The sequence below is a fragment of the Sander lucioperca genome, chromosome 8 (assembly GCF_008315115.2).
Source record: "Sander lucioperca isolate FBNREF2018 chromosome 8, SLUC_FBN_1.2, whole genome shotgun sequence".
Taxonomy (NCBI): domain Eukaryota; kingdom Metazoa; phylum Chordata; class Actinopteri; order Perciformes; family Percidae; genus Sander; species Sander lucioperca.
In genome coordinates this window covers 25229677-25252648 of record NC_050180.1, presented here as the reverse complement: position 1 = coordinate 25252648, position 22972 = coordinate 25229677, and the positions used below count along the sequence as shown (strand labels likewise).

The following is a 22972-nucleotide window of genomic DNA, read 5'->3' as shown; positions in this document are numbered from 1 at the left end:
CTATTACAAGAAAATAATCGTATTATAAAAATGTCATGAACAAGAAAGTGAGCAGAATCTATTCAATTTGTCAGTAAGAAAAGAAAGTAGGGTGAAACTCAAACAGTCAGAGCTATGAAGTAGAGCAGATTCAGGCCATGGCTGTTGTGCATTACTTCCCCTTCTACTTCATGGCTTGAGGCCATGGATAGCACATCAAACAGCAGCTTCTCACATAGTCCAGCCCCGGCTCCTTCAACACTGGCTTCAACTTGGCACCACAATGAAGAGGACTGGCTTAGCAAAAAAAAAAAAAAAGCTGCTGCTGGTGCTGGACAAATGAGATTCCCTAAGTACAATGCAACATGCGAGAAAGAATACAAGATGGAACATTACGCACAAGCACATACTGTTTCTGCACATACAGTTGCGGATCGCTGTGTCGCTTCCTTCGACTCTGGGGGATCACCAGGAAGGAACAGTTGAAGAGAACAATGAGAGACAATTGAATTATTTAGAAAGGGGGTTTGGAAGCAGCAGAGACGCAAGCTCAGTGCTATGCTTCTTCCTCACAAATCTAAATAAATTCTAGTCTCAGAATGAATTGTAATCTCTCAATACAGATAGATCTTTTAAATTCTAGTGCAAACGGATAACATTGTCTTTCTGCTGTTGCCTCAGTGTCAGTAACATATATACATGTGTATGATATTACTTCCACTGCATTTTTGGGTGGAAATAAGCTTCAGTGTACTTGTTGCCAACAATCCAGTCTGACTGCACTGGGAGCTCATCCCCATGGAGAAAAAAGCAGCAAAAAGTAATTTCAAAGCACATTTTACTGACATTCCTCATCATCGAGGACATGAATGGCACTATGTGGTGCTACCTAATAAATCATTCAAATCTCATTTCTCAGGCTTTCCTAAATGTAAAAGATGATAAGCAAAGTATTCATGTTATGATTTCACTGAAGAGCAACATTTTTTGGAAGACAACATAGCAGTGTTTGCACCAAGGGACTAGACACAACTGACCAGGACTTACTATAACACTTCTACTTAATTATATTCAGCCATAACACCAATTGATTCTATCTTCATTTTCAGTCACTCTGAATATTTGGGAGGTTGGATTCAACTTCAAAATTAGTTAATAATACCTCACACATCATGAGGTGGCCTTGGCATGCCCCATTTAGCCCATTATTGGAAAAAGCTTCACTTCATTTCTTACTGACCTCAGGGTCAGGGCGCCTAAAGGAAATCTAGCAGCACAAGGATCCACTGTTAAGAAAGAAGCAGAGCCACCCACACAATGTTTTCCTACTTAGTTAAAAAAAAAAATCAGAAATCACATTCACTGTCTTCTTCAACTTCTGAGGATACAGGCTTGGCTTGTGGAGTGGGTGGTAAATCAGACGTGAAACATTTTGTGTGTGTGCAGGACCAATGGGTGGAAATGACAGAAGAGGTAACGTCTTTTCACAACATCACGAGTCAGCATAGGGTTAATTGATAACAGCACCAGTCAGGTACTTGGGAGAAGAAGAAGAGGCAGACTGTCTGCATATGTCTATCTTGCGTGAAAGTGTAGAAGCCAGTAAACAACTACCAGCATATTGGCCAATTTATTCATTTGATGTTCAAAGTACCATCCAACCAGTGTTTCACTGTTATTGTTATTGAAAGATTTTTAGAAAGCAACCCCTTGTTATGCCCTTTGTGGGATATTGTCTCCCACAAAATAATAATATCGGGGATATCTTTACCAGCTTATTGTTAGATCAATGCAAAACAACACTAATGGAACTTTTTCAGAGCAGACGTTTTGACTTGTCATAGTAGGAAAAGCACAGCTGAAATTGATAACCTTAATGATGGCTCAATTCCATCAAGTGTCCCAGTAAGCTATTTCAGTGAGTCAGCAGGCACAATGCCAGGGCCTCTCCAAAGTGGAATGCAGCCATCATTAATGGTTTTGAATACACCTGTGCTTTTCCTACTATGACATGTCAACATGTCTGCCGTGAAAAAGGTCTATACCTCTTCACAGTTGGATTGGACTCATATTTGCATTGTCATTGACTAACAGGCCACATAATTGCTCAAAAGGCACTCACAAATCCCCAAAACAAGACACAACACAGAAACATGTGAGCAACCAGAAAATAATTCAATCACTCACCTGTGAGGTTTCTCAGACCCAACTGGCGCAGACCGAAGTTTCCATCGCGTCTGTAGTTGAGGAAGATTGCGAGGGAGTAGCGGTCCTCATACAGCTTTGTTCCTCGGATGATCCTCAGGTTCTCCAGAGGCAGGTAGTCAAACTGGTTCAGGGCCACCAACACATAGCCTGTCACTTCTCGGATTGACTGTGGAAAGAGTTATGGAGGGGGATGTTAGTGTGTTTTAACCGTGCAAAATATTGTAATAAGCTAGTACAAGGCTAAGAGGTAGTTTACAAAAATGTAGTGCCCGCTAGCAGGCCTTGAGGATGCCACATTGATGGTTTTCCAGTGCATGAGTATAAGGAACTCAGGGTTTAGCCAACATTGTTTTCAGCCATCAGTGCACCACTGATGATACATATATTTGACATTGTGCAACATGTTGATTATGATGATGCTTGCATGCTTTACAGTCTGCCTACTTTAACGAAGATGTTGGTCCATCTAGGTGGATCTTGTCGTATGATGGTAATCATTTATTTTAAAGGGAATACTCGTCTGAGTCCTCTGATACTGGCTTTTATAAGCTCTTCTAAGAAAATGTGTTTTGCTGATAATAAGCTGTTTCAAATTATGCACTTTCAAAGTTCAGGTCTGGCTTCTGTAAGTGGAAGTGAACAAAAGTATAAAAGCACTTAATATTAGCTCTTCTTGGTAGTTCTGCGTCTATCTACCTTGCATAAATCGACTCTTCTACCCTATGTGGAAAGCTTAAGCCTTAAAACATGACCCATGTGGTATCTAGTGTGATGCTTTAAAGATGTTTCATCTTCTTCCCATTTTGTTTTTCTTCTGCAGGCAGTTCTTCCTCTTAGAAGCTATGAGTCAATCCAGCAGTGCACAATCTCTGGTAAACTGTTGTCTGACTGCCAATATTAGTTTTATTGGTCAACATTCTGTTGTTAGAAGTTGCCATTGACAATCAAGTAATACTATTTTATGACTTACAGTAGATCATGTTTTTACAGAAAAAAAAATATCACGTTTAAGATATGTTTCCCTCTACAGTATATATGTAAGTTCAGCAAGGTTCCTGTTTGTACTGTCTTTATCGTGCCACCTCCTGTAACAGCAAGATCCAATAGCTGGATACATACAATCCACAGTTTCACAATGTCTTTCACATTTTCTCCAAGTTTGAACGAAGAACCAGCAGAGCCATGTCACACATTGCATATATCACTCAAACCCTTCCTTCACCAAAAACAAGGACAATGTTGGATGTCATTTTGCTGTATTGTGCAGTTTAAATGCATTGGTCTCTGATAGTATCTTGTATTAGTTTACAAGCCATATTTGCAGAATGTTGCCCATGTAGTTTGAACAGACATAAAAATGCAGTAACAATATTTCAAAGTTGTCATATCTACCAATCCACCAAGAAAATCACAATGTTTCTTCTCCTACCCTTTAGTGCTTCTGGATGTCTTATTTTACATTGAAGGTAATTCACTTTAAGCTTTAAATGCGGAAGTATGGAATATAAATAAGTTTGCATGCCAAGAGGGGTATAGAGAGAATGCAGCAGAGAAGAAAAAGAAACAAAACAAACAGACAAAGGTAAAAAAAAAAAGAAAAGTCAGGAGTACGTCAGATCATTGACATCTATCTTCAAGGTCCCTTTCCACAGATTCAATCATGCCAGCGAGTTGAGTTAGAGCATCTGAGTGAGGAGAACTTGTTTTGGGGCTTTTGACCTCAATGCAAAACTTGGCAACTGGTTCAGCACTCATGTCAGGGGCCCGGCCTGGGGTGACTGAGCCACAAGGACAGCCATTGCTTCACACTTTAAATGACATTTAGGAGGGAATATAACGACTGTCGAGACTTTGGCGCGGAACCACCCAGTTGGAACTGCTGTTGCATGAATCAAAGTGACAGGCTGTGTCCTCTTTCTCCCATCCACCATCATGGTGGCTGTCATTAGCAGACAGGCGGTCAGAGAAGTCTTTCCACGCCGGCCCCGCTGATGCTGATAATCAACAAGTCTGTGTGTGATGTGCTGTTGCAGCTGATGTGCTGAGCTGAAATAAGTCCTAAGGAGGGCCCTGGCAGCGTAGTCATGGCGGCTGACAGCTGTCAGAGAGCATGGCCATCAGCCACCAGTAAGTAAGCCAGTCACAGCTCCGTCATCATTACCCTGCTGATTACCATTAATAGAACGAGACCGGCCAGAGTCTGGTGAGTCCGTGTGTATTGATGTAAATGAGTGATGGGGAATTTATATTCCGTTTGTGTGTGCGCATGTGTTTATCGGTTTAGAAACTAGTTGGAAAAGAAGATCAAGTAAGCTACTTTGTGGAGATAAAAATATTTTAACAGTTGCAGAATCATTGAGGATGATGGGGGGCCCCAGGGAGCAAAAGTTGATGCATGTCCCTTTGTCTATGAGTGCATACATAAGTGTACAATATATTGAGCTTCTTTGATGTGTGTCTATGTTGTACTCTTTTGTGCCATCAGTGTGAACACAGCGTTAGACAATCAGGGCCATACCTCACACTTTGACTTAATTTCACCAGCCAAGAGCTGAGGTATGTTGGATGACTCACATTCACCCTGCTGGGGTTTGAAGGTCTTTTCAACCATGCAACACAACCAAATAGCTCCAAGTCTATGTACTGTATTCCAGTGACATTGCCCTGGCACTGCGCCATACCTACAACCCAGGTACTTTTTCTTGCTACCAAAAGGTAGAGGGGTGGCACACAACAGTAAGAGCAATAAACTCTGACCGAATCTGAGCATATACAGTAGCTGATTATTATTTCAGGGCACACACTTCATGTGTGCTTTTTTCACTTTTTTTTTCCTGAGCCTGTTTATTACCCCACTCGCACGGTTGGCGGTTTGTTATTTTCAAGCCACCGAATCAATACTTTCCAAAGTGCAGCCCTGCAGATGGAAATAAAACAAGGGAGAAAGAAGATGGCAGGAACACACACTTTTCTCCCCACAGATTGTTTGTTCAATAATGAACTGCATGAAAAAAGGGAAACAACTTGTAGTGATTACAGGCCCTTGCTGAGCTAATGGCCAAATCTGCTCTGCGCGGTCAATTTCATTAAACACAGATCAACAAAACAAGCATACCCTGCAACACCATGGGTGCACTGTATACCCACTTCAGGGAAACAGGCATCTTGAGAAAAGTACCTAAATGAATACAGATAAAACATGAGTGTGAACAATGTATTAATACACAAGAGCCCACATTATGTGATGGAGTGGCGATGCCGAGTTTGGCACAGGTGCCAACGTAATAGCAATAGCATATTTCTTTTTTTTTGTGTGTGCGTGTGTGCTTGCACTAAATTTATTCCTGAGTCATTTGAATGACCTCCTCTATTTAGAGGAGTGCAATTAGAGCAGTAAATTACCTGCTAAAAATAACAACATGCTTGTTGTCCTGGATTTCTCTCTCTTAAAATAGCTCTTCAACTATCTCGATACAGGTGTATGGGGCTCATGTGAAAGAGAACCAGCCTCATCTTGCTAAAATCCAAGACAAATGCTCTCTTGGTCCTTTGGTCTATTCCAGTTCAGTATTTTATGTAAACATGGTCATATCTTGGCGAAACAGGCACTTCTAGTTTAGATTCCAACAGGAAAATTGTTAATATTCCACAGTCCCTTTAGTGAATATGTAGGTCGTTTTTTTTCAAACTGAGATTGCAAAGAGTCGGATGTTAGACTCCCTCACTTCATGCAGACTGAAGACCCCCCCCCCCCCACACACACACACACACACACACATACATATGCCCATATGACCCAAGAGATCAATGCGCCAGAGTCCCAGTAACAGTGAACAAAAGAGACTGAGAGAGCCAGATTCACTAGATTAACAGGGATTTCTCCCTCCTCCCTTCCTCCCAAGCCGGAGCATTTGTGAACGGAAGTGTGGCAGCGGAACAAACCCCTCACTTGAGTCACCAAGACGTGCATGGTTTTAAAATCGAGTCCTTCAATCCCCAACTTTTGAAAGAAGAGGAGAGGAAGGGAGGTTTTGAGGTAGAGTTAGCAAAGCAAGAAGGCAGAAAGGATAGAGCAGGAAAGGGAGACAGTGGGACGCACAATGCAGGACGAGGAGCCCATTCAAGTGGATCGGACTGGGTCTACGTACGTTTCGATGCATAATTAAAACCACCCAGGTCAAAAAAAGAGACAGAAAGATAGCAAAGGGTCTGAGGAGGAGGGGTGAAATGTTGGGAAAGGTGATGCAGGGCTGAAAGTCTAATGACATAATTAGCATGTTTAAAGAGACTGAACACACGTTAGGATGATTCCCTCTCATTTCCATACATATTGAGGTGTACCGATGTGCTCCACAGGTCTGCGGTCATTGAAGTCTGATACACAGGAGTGCACTGGGAGGCCTTAAGGTTTGCCTTGCATCACTAAGCCCTCATCCTCTATTTCCATTTTGCTTCTCTAAACCCTCTGCCTGAGCTCACATCCACATCTGTAAACAGACACAGAATCCGGATGGAGTGTCTACAAGTGTAAGTGAGAAAATCCTGCAATGTTTTCCCAGGAGCTCATCCTCAATGTAAGTGACAACCTACTAGATATATTGCTGGTAATTGTCTCGTTTTGAAAAGTGAAGGCTTCATTACTGGTCTGACATTAATTTCTGACATTAATCTACATAAATGAGTGTTAACCCTCCATTGTGAATAACTCATGCATATCACTCACAAAGTCAGTTATATTATGACTTTATTATATCATCATATTTGCGCTGCGTGAGTGCAATGTTTCACAGTAGGGGTGATGGAATTTGTGAGTGTTTTTTTTGTTTTTTTTATACTTACTGCACCAGTGCTGCCATGCTTTGCTTCATGTCACCCACCTCCAGCCCTGCTGGTAACACCTCAATCCCTCTGGAGTGGTTCAAACGCAATATGAGCCACTTCAAACACCTGCAGTTGATGCTGCCTTTGATATGTGTGTGTGTGTGTGTGTGTGTGTGTGTGTGTGTGTGTGTGTGTGTGTGTGTGCGCCTGCATGCATCATCCATATGTCTTTTATTGCTTGGACGCGATTACTATGATGACTCTTTTTAGAAGATGAAGAGAAACTATCCCTTCTGTTTCTTACATCACACATCTTATGCTCTCATGAAACAAATCTGTGTGTGTGCATTTCTGTGGCTGTACAAAGGAAACCTCATGTGAGATTATATATTTTTTGTTGTTGACTGTGGTAACAACAGAACAAGTGACATGAAAAGATTTGAAATTGCTCTGTTGGCATTCCATGTCCTTCCTTTGTCTCTACCGGGGGTCATACCAGCTGCTTTCTAGGAATGCTGTTTTGCTCAATGATTTCACTGAGGATTTCAATGAGGCAAATACAATTAAAATTCCCTCTATAGTAAGACAAGAAAGGCAATTCCAGTTACAACAATTAAAATGTGCATACAGCAGCAAGTAACATGTATAATAATGTATATATTTACTAAAACAGGAGAAAAGGCAAAAGAACAGGAATTATCTGACATATGTCACGTCAATCATAGTGAGTTTTTGGCTTTTGTTTGATATTTAGAGTGGCTGTCACTTACTAATGAGATTGGCAAGAATGGGTGACTTTGAGAAGTCCCTGTTCAGCGTGTGCATGTCATGTACGCCAAGGCAATGTTTAGTGTTCCGTTGATGCTTGAGTGTCATTGGTTTTGACATTTTACTTGTCAAGCACGATGACAGGAAAGCCCTGTAAGGTGCATGCATCATTGACAGAAAACACCATGATGGCTGAATAGGGAGAGAATCATGTGAGCGAAAAGAGGTGGACTTAAAAACAGAAACACCTAACGTATGAATGTCAAGTATCTAACTGGAAGTTGGGTCATTCATATTCATTCAGATAGAGGAAGAAAGCTTAGAGAGCTTATCATTTTATTTGTGCAAAGCCCTATTTACAGGAGGTGGAGGAAAATCACGTCAACACTGATACTTCAAACAAGGTGCCCAAATAGGAGTACAGTTTATCTAAAAGCAATTTCTAAGTGCACAGTCATCAATCCAGTCCAGAATAAGAGGCTTGTGCTGAGTTCAATTTACAGGCCAGCGATTAAACCGGTTTAAGAAAATGACTAAAGCGGACATTGTACTAAGTCAAACTATTGCTAATCTCATTCAGTACACAGTTTGTCGCATTTCATTCAAAAGGTAATTTTTGCATTTGACTCATTCTGACATTTGATTGATGCTTTCTGAGATTATTTAGGCCTATACCATATACCCACCACCCATCCAACATGTGTGAAAAGTGCTTTGATTTTATTTCATTGTCCAGCTGGGTTCTTGAATTGTTTCTCAGTTTATATAATGTTTTACTCATAATTAGTAACATTCTCATGTGTTACTGTATTTTACTACGACAAAAAACATCATAAAGCCTGCTGAATCCTTGCTACAGGAACATCTGCTGCACAAACTAATGTGGTTTTTGGACTCCATTTAGATAGGATGCTTCCCATTCCTAAACATATGGCTATACTGCAAAGTTGCAGAAAGGACCACTTTCTCCTCAGCTTTGCCACATGTGGGGTCCATAGCACTAAGTATGTGGTCCAATGCAAAATTACACTACAGTTACTCATGCACACTCACACACAGACACACAAATGCAACACGTACTGTACGCACATGTACTAAGTACTGAAATGTCTGATATCTATTCATATACAATGGATTACATATATATATATATATATATATATATATATATAGATTTAAGAATTCAAACTATTTAGGGAATGCTTAGTGCTACTAGACAGTACATTAAGTACATTATTTTGAGACTGATCAAAACATCTTAGTATGGTTTGAATTAGGGCTGGGCAATATATCGATATTATATCTACATCAATTTATGAGGCTAGATATTGTCTTACTTTTTAGATATCGTAATATTGCAATATAACACGTTGTCAAGTGTTGTCCTTTACTGGTTTTAAAGGCTGCATTTCAGTAAAGTGATGTAATTTTCTGAACTTACCATACTGTGTTAGGGGTTAGGGTTATTATTAGGGTTTATTAATGATGATTATTTATCAAAAATCTCATTGTGTAGGTATTTCGTGAAAACAACAATAGTCAACCCTGAAATATCGCCGCAATATCGACATTGAGGTATTTGGTCAAAAATATGGTGATATTTGATTTTCTCCATATCGCCCAGCTCTAGTTTGAATCTACAGTAAGAATTTCAATGTGATATTGTTAAAAAATAAAATAATAGGTATATGTTGTCAGCTAATGTTTCTGATGAGCAGGGATGGCTGCAGTCACAAGAACTGAAAAAGGAGTGTGGTGAGATCTTCTGCAAAGCCTCTGATTCCCCCTTTTGTAAATCTAAGGTAAGAAGTGTGATTATACAGACATGGAGAATAGGTGGTGGTAGGCGAGCAGTGGGTGGGTGGGTGTTCGGTGGTCAGAGGTTGAATAAGGGTGATTTTTTACGAGCTTTTCCTGCCTAATGCCTCCCAGCTTGTCTAATTCTTCTCTCTTTGCCCTGGCTCAGACAATGAAGCATAGCACAACTCTTATTGATTTATTAACACAGTAATTAAGAAAATGCATGTATCTTGTCTCTCTCTCTTCCTTGCTCTGTCTATTGTTTCCACCACTTTTTTTCATTTTATCTGTTCAACACTGAAAACCTTTCTTTCCCTCTGTCTTTAGTCAAGTGTACACCAATGCACTGTATTGAACAAGCAAACATGTGTTCTTCAAATAAAAATGGAGTAAAAGTAAGAGTACTTACATCATGGAACTTGCAAATACCAAGTACTGATGTAAGTATTTAAACGTACAATATGTAATTTTCTGCCGCTAGGGGTCTCTCAATCAAAACAATGGATGTTAACACGGACATTTGATGATGTCGTGAAGTGGCATTATGGGAGTTGTAGTTTTTTCATAGTTTAATACAATTGCTGATTAAAATATATCTGTTCACGGATGGGTTTATCCATTACAGTTTTATCCACGTTACATTTAGTAACGTTTATTCATGTCATTCTGATAAAATAGCTGCAGTTTTCCCACATGATTACATTTTCTTGATTCGATTTGTATTGGTAGTTGACCAGTTAGCGAACAAGCAAGCCAACATTATCCCGCAACTAAAACCACAATATCACAATATATTTCACTTTAGTGTCACTTTTTGGATGTTTTTAGTACCGGGGGGAAAAGGGTTTGTTGTAATGTTACTCAGCACTGCTGAGAGACTTACTTCGCGGCTGAGGCTGGCGGCTGGCCTCCGAGTATCTTCGGGGCAGGCTGCGGAGTATCTTCGGGGCCGAGCCGCGGCCCCCGAAGATAAGTCTAGTGATAACGGCCAAGGATACACCTACATCCGTGGGATGGCTGCCGGGTGTTGCTGCCGAAATTCTCCCCATCTTCACCTTTTGTACGCAGGACAGTCACCATTTGTCGGTCAAAGTTAACTGTAAAGAAGACCGCTAAACGCTAAAGGGGGGAGAATTTCAGCACAACACCGTGGCCAGCCAGACTCGGACGCCTGAGGCAAGATGTATTACGGTTACTGAGTATTATTCATTCGGTGACAATATATGATTTACAATAACTCTTGAACGTATAATCTGGGTTCCCGTGTTTTGACGGAAATTAGAGTAACGAGAGGGGTCAAAGGTGTTATGACACCAGTGACAGGCGACTAAATGAAACGTCCCATGTCATTAAAATAAAATAATAGATTTCTCTGGGTTGGAACATTTTTGGAAACATTTGGGATAGTGTAAGTAGACAACTCAACAAAATATATAACATAGGTATAGTCATTTTTAGACCTTTTAATGCAGAAATGTTACATATTGTACCTTTAATCATACTGTAGTTATAAATTATCATAATAGTGAGATTGTGATTTTGTTAGTTTCATCAACTGTTGTATTCACTTTACTTGTAACAATATCAGACTATTACTGAGATCATATCATAAAAAGCATAAAGTAAAACCAAAAACATGCCTCTAAAACTAATACAAATTTTGAAATTGCAACTGAAAGTCACTACACTGCTATATTTCTATTGCATGGTACTGAGAGGTATCTTCATGACATTTGGGGCAAAGTAGCAAACCGCAATCTGTTAACCACACAGCAGAGAAGTTGTGGTTTTTCAAAAGTAGCCTATGTATCTAACTGTAGGGCTGTGCTCAGCGATGTTGATGCTTCTTGATGACTAAAAGTGGAAATACTAAAGTAAAAAGTTGGTCATCCTTAGTTTTCTTTGTATTTCTATCATTCTCTCACTCTTTCTCTCACTCTCACATACACACACAAACAGTAAGTTTGAATCAAGTAGAGTTGTGGAGAAATGTTTTTTTTCTCCATCAGCGCAGAATAACACAACTTAAGAACTTCAGCTAAAGTTGCCATAATTTTTGCTGCCATCTCCAGTTTCTTTGGTCAAGAGTCTCTGCAGCACAGTGACAGCAGGAATCACATCTGAGGCAAAGGAACAAAATCTTACTTTTCAGGTCAACTCCTGAAATATAGCTATAAAAGGACAGTGTGATGTTTAAAAGGCATAATAACTAGCTTGCGCCCAACAGCCCCCACATGAGCACCACTTCTCTGAGCCAAAGACCCTTATTACCAACCACCTGAGAGTGTGAGTGACACAGGGCAGGCCAAGGAGTCCAGCATTATCCAGGGCCTTTTTCAAATTTTTGGTCTGGGACCATGATGTTGAGAGCACATTACAGATTGCCCCAACTCTGACTCCCTTTTGCTTGTAGCAAAATCATCATCAGTCCATTGCAGTTAAGGTGATGTGAGACATTGGGCAGACATGACACCACTACTCTAAATATCAGTGGTTAAGCTTAAAGCCAAAATGTCATGCAACAGGGTGTCAATGTGCTTTTTCTTTAAAAGTCACACGTCTCTGGGATTTTCACTCCAATAAATGGCAACGACAGAGACTCTCATACTCATCAGCATGCTAAAAAGGTTTGGAATCTCTATTATCAACAACAAGATCAATGTACGGGTTAAGATTTCTCTTATTTTTACTGTCTTTGGGTTGTCTTTGAGCATGTCTTGGTTCTTTATTTTTTTTTTCACTCGTCCTGTTGACAATTTGACAGAGCTGACAGCCAGCTTTGATCTAATGCTTAAGGTAGTGTTGCTGGAAATTGGGATCACGTGCGTAAAATTTACTGTAGAGTTTCAGTTTTCTTGAGGTCAAAAAAGTGCTTTAGAGCAACTGTGACTTATAAACTGAGAAACAATTCAAGAACCCAGTTGGATAATGAAATAAAATCAAAACACTTTTGACACAATTTGGATGGGTGGTAGGTATATAGTATAAATCAGAAAGCATCAATCAAATGTCAGAATGAGTCAAATGCAAAAATTACCTTTTGAATGAAATGTGAGTGGGAAACTGTACTGAACACCGCTTTAGTCATTTTCTTAAACCGATTTAATCGCTGGCCTGTAAATTGAACTCAGCACAAGCCTCTTATTCTGGACTGGATTGATCTTAGTTTCATTGTATAAATCAAAATGTGACTCCCATCTACCTTAAGTGTTCACAGGATTAACTATTATTTCAGGCAAAAACCTACATTTTGCTTTTCCTTAGCTGAGACCCATCAGTCATCTACACTGATGTATGAGGGTTGCTCCATAAAGTGGCACATTAGTCTGGCGCTGCCTTTATTGCTCTTAATCAAATTTCCCCTTTGAAATTCCAGGATTACTTTGCGTTCCTTGAAAAAAGGTTTTTAAACAGAGTCAAATGATTTGGGTTTAAAATGTACAGTCAAAACTATAGTTTATAATGAAACATATAGTACTGTCCTTTATGTGCTGTACTGGGAATAAATCAAGTCTTTCTTTTTTAAATTGTATTCTGTTTACCCTAAATGCTCCTTGCCTTTCAAGGGCTTATGGGCAGGGGAATGTAAACCACACACACAGCCTCCTCCATACTTTTCCTCCCTGTCTCTTATAATGGCAGCTCTTTCCCATTTCACCTCTGTGACAGTTTCTGAATTGAGTTAAAAAGCCCTCTGTCATTAAGACTGACTTTCACCTTTGGCATGAAAATGAATAGGGTAGTGTTCCCCTTATGCTATGAGAGCCATTAATACAGAGAGAAGAGAGAGGGCCATATTCTTCACATTACCACCTTTGTTCAATACTAGTTTGATCAATATATACTTTATTAATTCCTGTAATTTGTCCACTGCAGTTAATCCATAAGTATTCAGGCGCAGTGGACAGCAACAGTGCAGCGCCCAATGATCATCTCCAGTTCTGTAGCCAAAGCAACTGGCAGGAATATTCTTAACACCTACAATCAAAGGTAAAAAAGGTACACCTACAAAAAAAAAGGGTTGGAGGAAACATAAAAATGTATATACTGTTTGAAAAATACAAAAATAAAAAGGTCAGTAATAACCAATACCTTTATTACAGCTTTTAATGCTACATGTGAAGGTTACCTACAGTATAGGCCTATAGTCCAAAGTCTACCTAGCATGGTTGTAGCAGCCTGTCAAATCAATGTTACTCGTTAGCTTCCCCTTCTAAAGGTGCCTTAATTAGCTTTATACTCTTCTCTAGTTGGACAATACCAAGAATTCAATGCTGTATAGCTGACAATTTAATTTGCAATGTAATGCCAAGTAGCAGGTAGCATCAATTACATCCTCCATTTGTCTTCCATATCCTACCTTGAGAAAAGGAGAAAAGTAGAGTGACACCCCTTCCCATGAGGAGAACTCGCAACTTCATCAGAGCCCTGGTAATGAGTCGACTCCTGTGAGGAATTCTCCAAATGGACTAATTTGTAATTGATTCAGTGCATTAATTACCGGCCTGGTAACGCTTGTGTCATGGTTAATATTGTGCCGATCTGACAAGACTGGGAGGCCCGTCTGCATTGGGACTGTTCGGGTGAGGCAGCCATTATTCAATTATGCCGTGCACATCGGCGACGAGGCAAGTCTTAATCCGAGAGTAATCACTTCCCCACGCTCCCCTACTATGAGCTGACGTGTGGGAGGAGGGTGTAGGGGTGGGACGTAGCTCACGGTTAGCTCCTTAATCAGGCCTGGGAACCTAATCTCCTTGGTGTTGTAAAGTTTTCTAGCAGTAGAAGAGAATGCTGCACTCTAATGAAACTTTACAACAATTCTGTGATAAAATGTTACATTGTGTTGATGATATGTTTCTCGATTCCAGTTTAAATGTGTGACTCCCTAACCTTTTCACAACTGTTTGTCATGTCTGTGTTGAAAAAGGTGAGACCGATTGTGTGCATGTTATCGAAACTTATCACTATACTAATATAAAACCATATTTGTCATATTTGCAGAGCAGCTGTTTTGCACAGTAGACATACGTGTCTACACACATTTGAATGAAAACACCATATATGTTAAAACAGCAGGTCATTAGTGGCTCAAAGTGAGGTTGTTTAAGATAAAATTACCTCTTTACGCTCAATTAAGATGCAAAAGTGTCCATATATCCCCATATATACAGTAGTTGGGTCTTTTGCATCTCCCATGTATTTGGTACACTTATTGGTATAAATAATCACTAAACAATAACATGCAGGTAGAGGATAGCAGTGCACATTGGCGTCTTTTGTGATACTACTACCGCTTCCCCTGCAAGATCCTAAGAACTAAATATTACTATTAAATATTAAAGTAACAACACATTCTGTCACATTTTAAAGCTAGTAATAACCTTCAGCCTTTAAATGACAAAACAATGGCACTTTTATCAGACTCTGTGTCTGCTTGTCTGTTTCCATACATGTTTACCATACTGTATGCATTATTTTCTGTTGTATGGGTACAAGTATTTGTATAATAAGTAAAAGTATATTAACAAAATACACAAATATAATATAAATTTGAAATATTGAAGGAATAGCATTCAACAAACATGTACAACATAGTGCTGTATACAATGTAAGTCTCCATGATTATGTAATATGCATAGGAACTCGGATGACTTTTACTGCTGGAGAGGTGATGCTGCCACCCTCATGCTCTCTGGCTTTGAGTGCTGTTCTCAGATATGAGAGGTGAAGGCACCAGGCCTCAGTGGTAAATTTCTCTTCATTTCTCAGGCACAAATACCTTAATTGCAGAGACACTTAAGTGTAATGGGTCAGAATGGATTCCCCCTTTGGAGATATAAACAACAATATAACCTGTGTGTGTGTGTGTGTGTGTGTGTGTGTGTGTGTGTGTGTGTGTGTGTGTGTGTGTGTGCATGCGTGCGTGTGATAGCAACAGTGAGATTTCTACGTCCTCAACTACGTAGGGAATGGATTTCCTAGGCCCTGTGTGACAGGTTGGTGCAAAACGATTCAAAAGGCTAAATACTAAGTAGTAAGTGGCTCAGTCTGCCTCCTCATGTTAACTGCACACTGCAAAAATAAATCTTGTATTTCAAGGAACTGAGTGCTGTCTATGTGACTCATCAAAACAGGTCATGTGTTCCATTTTTACTTACAAAACAAGTGGAAAGCACACAGTGTACACTCCTTTTTCCCTTTAACAACTTTTAGTTCAACAACAGCCTGTTTTCAGCCCTGAGCAAGTAGATAAAATAGAATAGAGGGCTCTCTCTCCCTAACAGTTGATTATATTTCTGCTTTGATCTACAGCGGCCATCCCCTAACCATTCTCTAAGAGTTTGGACCTAGCACAACACAACAAAAACAACACCTACAGCCCTGGGAGTAACCAGACTCCATTGTGCCCTTCACTGCGTATTTCATTGCGGTAATCCAAAGAGTGCCTGCAGGAGCCTTAAATCATCTACAGTCTCCTCTCAATTGGGGGCATTTACTTTCCATTTGGACAGGGCATTTTTAACACAGAAACACAGCCATTCTCAAACTGAGGTCCAGGCATCTTCGGGAAACCTTCAGTACATTCCAGCAGGGGCCTAGGAATGATGTCTAAATGTGAGAGGCAGTGCTAGTTCCAGGATCACATCTTCAGTTCAGTGGGTCAAAATATTTCTTCTTAGAAGTTTACAACATGGAAATAGTACGATATTGCTTCTTCACTTAAACAAAACTTGAATGTTAATAAGCGACTTGTAAAAGGACCCTATACTCATTCTAGCAAATGATGATGCATTACCAGGAGTCATTTTTGGCTGTAAATCCAGTGACTTACCAATCACCCTCTGGGAGTGCTATACTGGTCTTAGCACTATCAAATTAGAAGTCTAGCCAGACACTTGGGTGCAGGAAGGTTGTCACACAGCAGTCCTGTTACTTCAGTCTTCCACTAGTGACCCAGTGAGACTGTTAAGTGTTGCTGTGGGGGAGCCTCGGCCACGCTTAATGGTCCTAACAGCATTATTAGCTAATAAAGGCTGATGGGCCTCGTGACTCGATAAATTTAGGAGGACAGGAGAATAAGGAGCAGTGGCCGTGTAAAGGTGAGGTTTCAGTCTGGGAATTTATGTATCTCCCTTGTTTTGCATTACAGGCACAAATGGCTTAGATATCATGGTAGTAGTTGCTAGTATAAAAAGTTATTTTTGTTGCTTGTTTATGTGTTCAAATCTAAGTATGCGTAAGAATGCAAGTTTTCAGTCTTATAGCAAAACAAGGACATTGTCACAGTAGTTTGTTGGTAGAGAATTATGATAACTGCTGAGGTGCTTTTTTATTTGGGAGTTCAGGGTTTTTGACACCAGAATGCCATACAATTCAGGATTACTGAAAATTCTTTGCTGAGTGTAAAATACTTTGAAAGACACTTTCAACCTCAGTTTTTTTCCCCTATAGAGTAAGCAGGTTTTCTTGCAGAAGCTACAAACACAAATCCTGAAGTAATAACATAATGCTTTGAGTGGGAGTGCTGCCATTCTACCTCAATGCAAACACATTGCATACCAAGTCATTTTACTAAATGAAAGGATTCTTTAAGACAAGCACTTCATGGAACTGGGAGGTAACTCACTCACAAACTCAGTCACTGATGTTTAGCAGGGTGCTTATCATACAGTGTTATAGTATGTATGACACATAAATAAACTGACTGTATATCAATATAGGGACAAAAGCTTAGTCTATAAGGACAGCTTACGGTTTGGTAAATTCAACACATGGAGTATCTGCTACTGAAACTCAGTGGCCAGTAATGTCTACTTACTATGGCCTCTTTGTGTACAAAAACACCATGGCAAACAACAGTTGCCATCAAGAATATCAAACAACAGAAAAAACTGTTTGGACAAAATCAATGTTGGGCATTAGAAGTAAACGTGCAAATAATGTTTAAGGTTAGACAATGCTTCTACCAAAGATTGCTTAAAAATGCACTCCATATATATTGTCTGAGTTAAGCAACGGCCCTAAAAAATGTATAAGAATAAAAGAGAAATAGGTGATGTGGCCTCTAGTTCTGACTACAGAGGAAATCTCTGAAATTGTTGAAATGGTCTTGCTCTCTCCACAGGGAACCAAGGAAAAGATTTCTAACCCTCTCTCTCTCTCTCTCTCTCTCTCTCTCTCTCTCTCTCTCAGCCCATAGAGTTTTATTTGGCAGCCAGACCCATCAGCATTTCTAAGAATTAGACAACCCTAGATAACAATCATGTTTAATTAAGATGTTGAAGTGTTGTGGTGGAATTAGAGCAGAACACTTTCAAATGATGTGACTCTCTGAGTGTTTCTTGCAGATCAGGTTCAACAATAAAAAAAGTTACATATTGCATTTGTGCAAATAAAACTCCAAGAATATGTAGTGACATTTAATACTGAGGAATTAAGATAGATGCCGGCAAAAACCATTGCAATTATGTATTGTTATAAAGAATTAGGAACTGCTAACATTTGATTTCATTCATCTTCACATGCGAATGAAACACTGGTCATCAACTCTGATTATCATAAACCTTTATAAACCCTTTACTAGACTTATATTCTTTAAGAGATTATTAGGTATTTGTCTTGTCATAGCAGGGAAAGCACAGGTGAAACTAATATTAATGGTGGCTTGACTGACACACCTGAATATAATCCAGCCTTTGTTAATGTTATCAATTATACCTGTGCTTTTCCTGCTACATGTCAAAATGTCTGCTGTGAAAAAGGCCAGTTATGTACGGTGTACGCACATTCAGAAAATGACCTTGTAAAACCCCTGAGAAAAAGTCCCATTTAATAGACTTTTTAAAACCAATTCCATCTGCAGTATTTGTACATTTCCTTATTTTCTTCCAATGCGGAAGAAAGAAAGAAATGTTTTAAAAAATCAGCTGCTTCAAACATAGAAAAAAAGCAATTCTTTGCTTTTTGTGCAATGTTTTACTGCCCTACAGAGACAGAAGCTGCTGTAACATACTACACAGCCGTGTGTATGCATGTGTGTCTTTGTGAGAGTATGCGGGTGTTGGGGAGTTTATTTTTGAGTAGATGGGACATGGGGGAGCAAGTTTGGAGCTGTTACCCAAAGAGGAAATGATGAATATTTGAATCATTTTAATGGACATCTCCTGTATGATCACCTAAGAGTACTTCTTGACGAAGAAGTTAACTAGTTCCCAACCAGAAGCGCTGTGACAGGAGTCCTTGGTGCTTTTAAGTGTGCTCATGCAATGCGAGTTCTTCACATTAATTTATGCTAGCTCACTGAGTTCTGTTCTGTTCAGATATTGTGGTAAGATATCTGAGATGGTCTGTCTAACCTGTCTAACCAGTCTAAGCACTGACATTACCTACTAGCATCTGGGACCAGTATTACACTGGCTCCCATGTAGTGGATGTGTCAGTCCTAACGTCACCTGTAACCCCTACAAAACTATTTTGTCAGCTATCTCTTCGCCTTGGAAGTAATAGCTAGGTAGTAGTAGCTAGGTTATTGCTGTAGGTAGTAAGCTAGTTACCCAAGCAAGTTAACAGTGGCTTACGTTAGAGCACCTATCCACTCTTTACAATTTTGCTCTCTTACTGTATTTTACATTTTTGGTCTCAACCCTTCAACTCTTTGAAATGCAAAGTTTGAGAAACCTGATTTGTCTAGTCACGGTTCCTAAGATTTGATAACCCCGAGACACACCAAGCCGATAATCGGCCGTCGGACAGTCTGGCGAGGTCAGTGACTCGGGTCTGTTCGGTGTGTTCCGTGCCGTCGTCCGTCCGAGGGGCCGTTAGCCTTCATTTTGACCAATTTCACATGTATAATCGGCGGGGCGGGCACTGCCGGCAGTTGGACTGAAATGATCTGATTGGTGGCAGAGTGCTAACTCGGAAACGGGGAGCGGAATAAGCGTGACTAGAGTCTCTCAAAATCTGACGAAAATCTTTTAAACTGACCTTTGTCGATCTGAAATGAAGACAGATTCAGCAACTGCATGGCCTATTTTTCGCTTAAAATGTTTTCAGAAACACGTTTCGGTGTACTATTTTAGTACAATATGAGATCGTATTCTGAACAAACCGCCATGACAGTCTGTCTTTGAATTTCCGGAGAAACCAGACCCACATGACGCGTTTGTCCAATCAGCTGTCAGTTTTCATTTTTGGGCGACAATACAGATTAGCGCCGCCTGCTGTTATGGAGACGTATTACGTCTCGTCGCTTTGGTGTATTCTGAGGCAACTGCCTTTTCTGCCGAGGGTCGACTGTCTGGTCAGTGTGTCTGCAGCTTTAAAGGAATTGGTTTGGCAAATGGTCAAATACACAGTGAATTTGTAATCAAACTGCTTTATATCACTATCAGATGACAGACTATATCTGGAAATATCAGCAACTTGACAAATCATCTTAAGCATTCGCCAAACATCTTTTAAAACTACCGTCTCCATTCAACTTCCCCTCTATTTATATCTCTTCGTCTCTCTCTCTCTCTCTCTCTCTCTCTCTCTCTTTCTCTTCATTAACATGTCTCTTTTGCCTCTGTTTGGAACCAGCCCATATTCTGAAGATGTCAATGAAAAGTCAGAGCAATTTTCATTTCCCAGATAGTTGTGCACAATGCTAGACAAAAGCCTATGTAATTACAGTAGTAGTCACTGGTACATTAGTGATAAAGACATGATGGCTCACATGGGTGGAGCTGGCACCGTTAGCTCCCAACAATGCATTCATGTCAAGGTAAAAGCTGCAATTATACTAAAAAAGAATCTCTTTCTAATTCTCTATATTTTGCTCTGTTTCTTTATGTTTCTCTTTTTCCATACACAATCCTTCTCATATCCGGTCCTTTATCTACTCTAGGTCACTGTCAGGCAATGGGATATTATCTGCATAAAACAGTACCATTAACTCAATGAGCAATTAAGTTATTCTCTCATCTATTTGGAGAAAGAATCAGAAGCATGGTGAATAGAAAAAAAAAAAACACTTTCCCTCCCCCACTACCTCACATTTGTGCCTTGTGCTTCAATAGGAGGCTTTTTGGTTTCTTCTGTGATTCCTCCTCAGATGACACGTGGTACTTTTGGATGACAGATAGTTGGAACAATGAAGTTGCCTGTTGCATGGGCCTAAGATACACTAGGCTTGGCTATGGTAGGCCTTAGCCGTTCTCAATTCCCAGTTTGTGCATCCCCGATTCCATTCCCCGATTCCTCTCCTTGCGTCTTAGGCCCACCCACAGGAGATCCGAGCCGAAGAGTCAAGGAAGAGGAGAAAGGAGTCGAGGCAACAAACATTTAACAAACACGAGATATCTCTGCCTCAAAGCCGTCATTAAAAGCGACGTCATTAAATATGACGTGCAGCACAACTGCGTCAGCTGTTTTGTCATACACTGTATTTTATGTTCTCTGTCGGAGGAGCAGAAGTGTTCATGACAACTTCTATACATTTACTTTGAATTCATTTCACAAAAATGCAAAATGTGATAAGAATGTATGGGGGTTGTACATTTTTATTTGTTGTATTTAACAAACAGACATACACATATACTGTATATTTATAATAGCCTACATAAACAGTATATGGCTATAGCCTTTATAGGCTAAAACACTACAAGTGTTTGTATGACAAGAACTATACAAATACAGTATATAGGCTACAGTACATTATATACACACAATGCACTATCTATTATTAATGCGTGGATCAGCTCTTCATCCGAATCCGCCTGTAAGCTTAAAATCATCCACCTTCCACCCACCTGAATGAATTATTTTCTCTGATTTAGAGACCCGCCTGGAAAATTAACTGACCCTCAACAGTCCCTGCAGGCTCCGTTCGATTTTTAAATGATATATTGAATTCATGTATGAGTGTTTTCTATAATGATTTACTTTAATGATTAGAGAGGCTGCTTGTAAACGTTTCCAATGCGCGCAGTAATGTCACTGCAGCTGATATTGTTGGATATTTAAGCTGCAAAACTAACTGTACTTATAAACTTGACAGAGGAAACAGAACTAGACCTTTTACTTCTGAAATAATCCTAATGAAGTTGCTGCTGTTTCTAGAGCGTCTCTCCAGACGCACTTTCAAATGAAGGTGTCTGACAGCAGCTCTGCTATGTTCACATTTTAGAGAACGTTAATAATATTTTCCTTATTGATTGTGTATTATTTCACCCACCCACTATTGATCAGAATCACAAGCCGGACGATCGAGGAGGTACAAATTTGGGGAATGAGAAAGGCCCCATGTCTCTATTTCAATCACAATAATGAAGCCATTATTTGCCCCCTGGCCAGCCTAAACAAGTCATGGCTGCAGTGATTGATGAAAATGCCCACCAAGTGAGTGAGGTTGAAACAAAAGCCATTATATTGTTAAACAAGCTAAGCAAGGATTACTCACTTGTGCTGTGTAGAACATACAGAGGTGGAGAGGACTTATCGAGGAGATCTTAAAACTGTGAAGAGTGCAAGAGTGAAAATTTTTGACCGACTTAGACAAATTCAATAGAGCATAAAGGACTGAGGATACAAGTGAGAATTCAAGTGAAAAGTGCAGCTCATAACTGAAAGTGCAAAAGGGTTGCCTAGTGGCGTCTAGTATACCTCGAGCTGTTGCTTTAGTGTATAGCCTCAATTTAAAAATAAATATCTTGATGTATAGAAGTTATGTAGATTAGCTTTGAAATGTAAGTAAATATAAGCTTTGAATTCATATAAGCTTGGAGTAAGTTTATAAATTAAGATAAGCTTTGTCCAGCAAGTAGAACAATGTATTGATTGACTGATTAGTTGAATGCAGTTTTACTTAATGAGTCGCATTCCGGCTTTATGTTTGAGATAAGTCAGTGATTGGATTCGGAAACTGTCAGCATAAAGATATGTGAATATGGGGTTGTGGGAGAAGCTGGGGAAATAATTGCATTTCTATAGTAATCCAGTACTATAATGCTGCCATCACATTCAGGACCACTGTTATCTTCAGAAAAAGAGTTGAACAAATTTTATTAGAAGGACAGTGTGCTAAAGAGTAAGGTAAGATTTAAAAAGAGTGAAAACGGAACAACAGAAATAAATCAAATAGTTGCTATTGTGCGTTTTATATGGCTTTTATGAGTATCAGTGTTGCAATATAGTTGGATAGTGATCTATGATCGTAGCAACAGAGTTGGTGTAGGAAGATGATAGAGATAGTGATTTGAGACACTAGGGTGAAAATAAGGGTCTCATAAACAGCAATGAGCCAGCACTGTGCTGAGAATAAGCCAACTCACCTTCATCTGATGTCCTTCGGCATTGAAGCAGCCTTAAAAATCGAATATGTGAGGAATCAAAGACCAAGTATTGCCCATGT

General features: G+C 39.7%; 1 protein-coding gene across 2 annotated transcripts in view; it reads right to left on the bottom strand.

Moving 5' to 3' along the window:
* LOC116050203 (receptor tyrosine-protein kinase erbB-4-like) overlaps positions 1-22972 on the bottom strand; it is a 406202-nt gene that overhangs the window by 162045 nt on the left and 221185 nt on the right. For both annotated transcript variants that reach the window (XM_031300194.2, XM_031300196.2), the window contains exon 3: positions 2167-2353. In XM_031300194.2, the coding sequence (XP_031156054.1) occupies positions 2167-2353 (187 nt within the window). The remainder of the gene's footprint in view (positions 1-2166; positions 2354-22972) is intronic.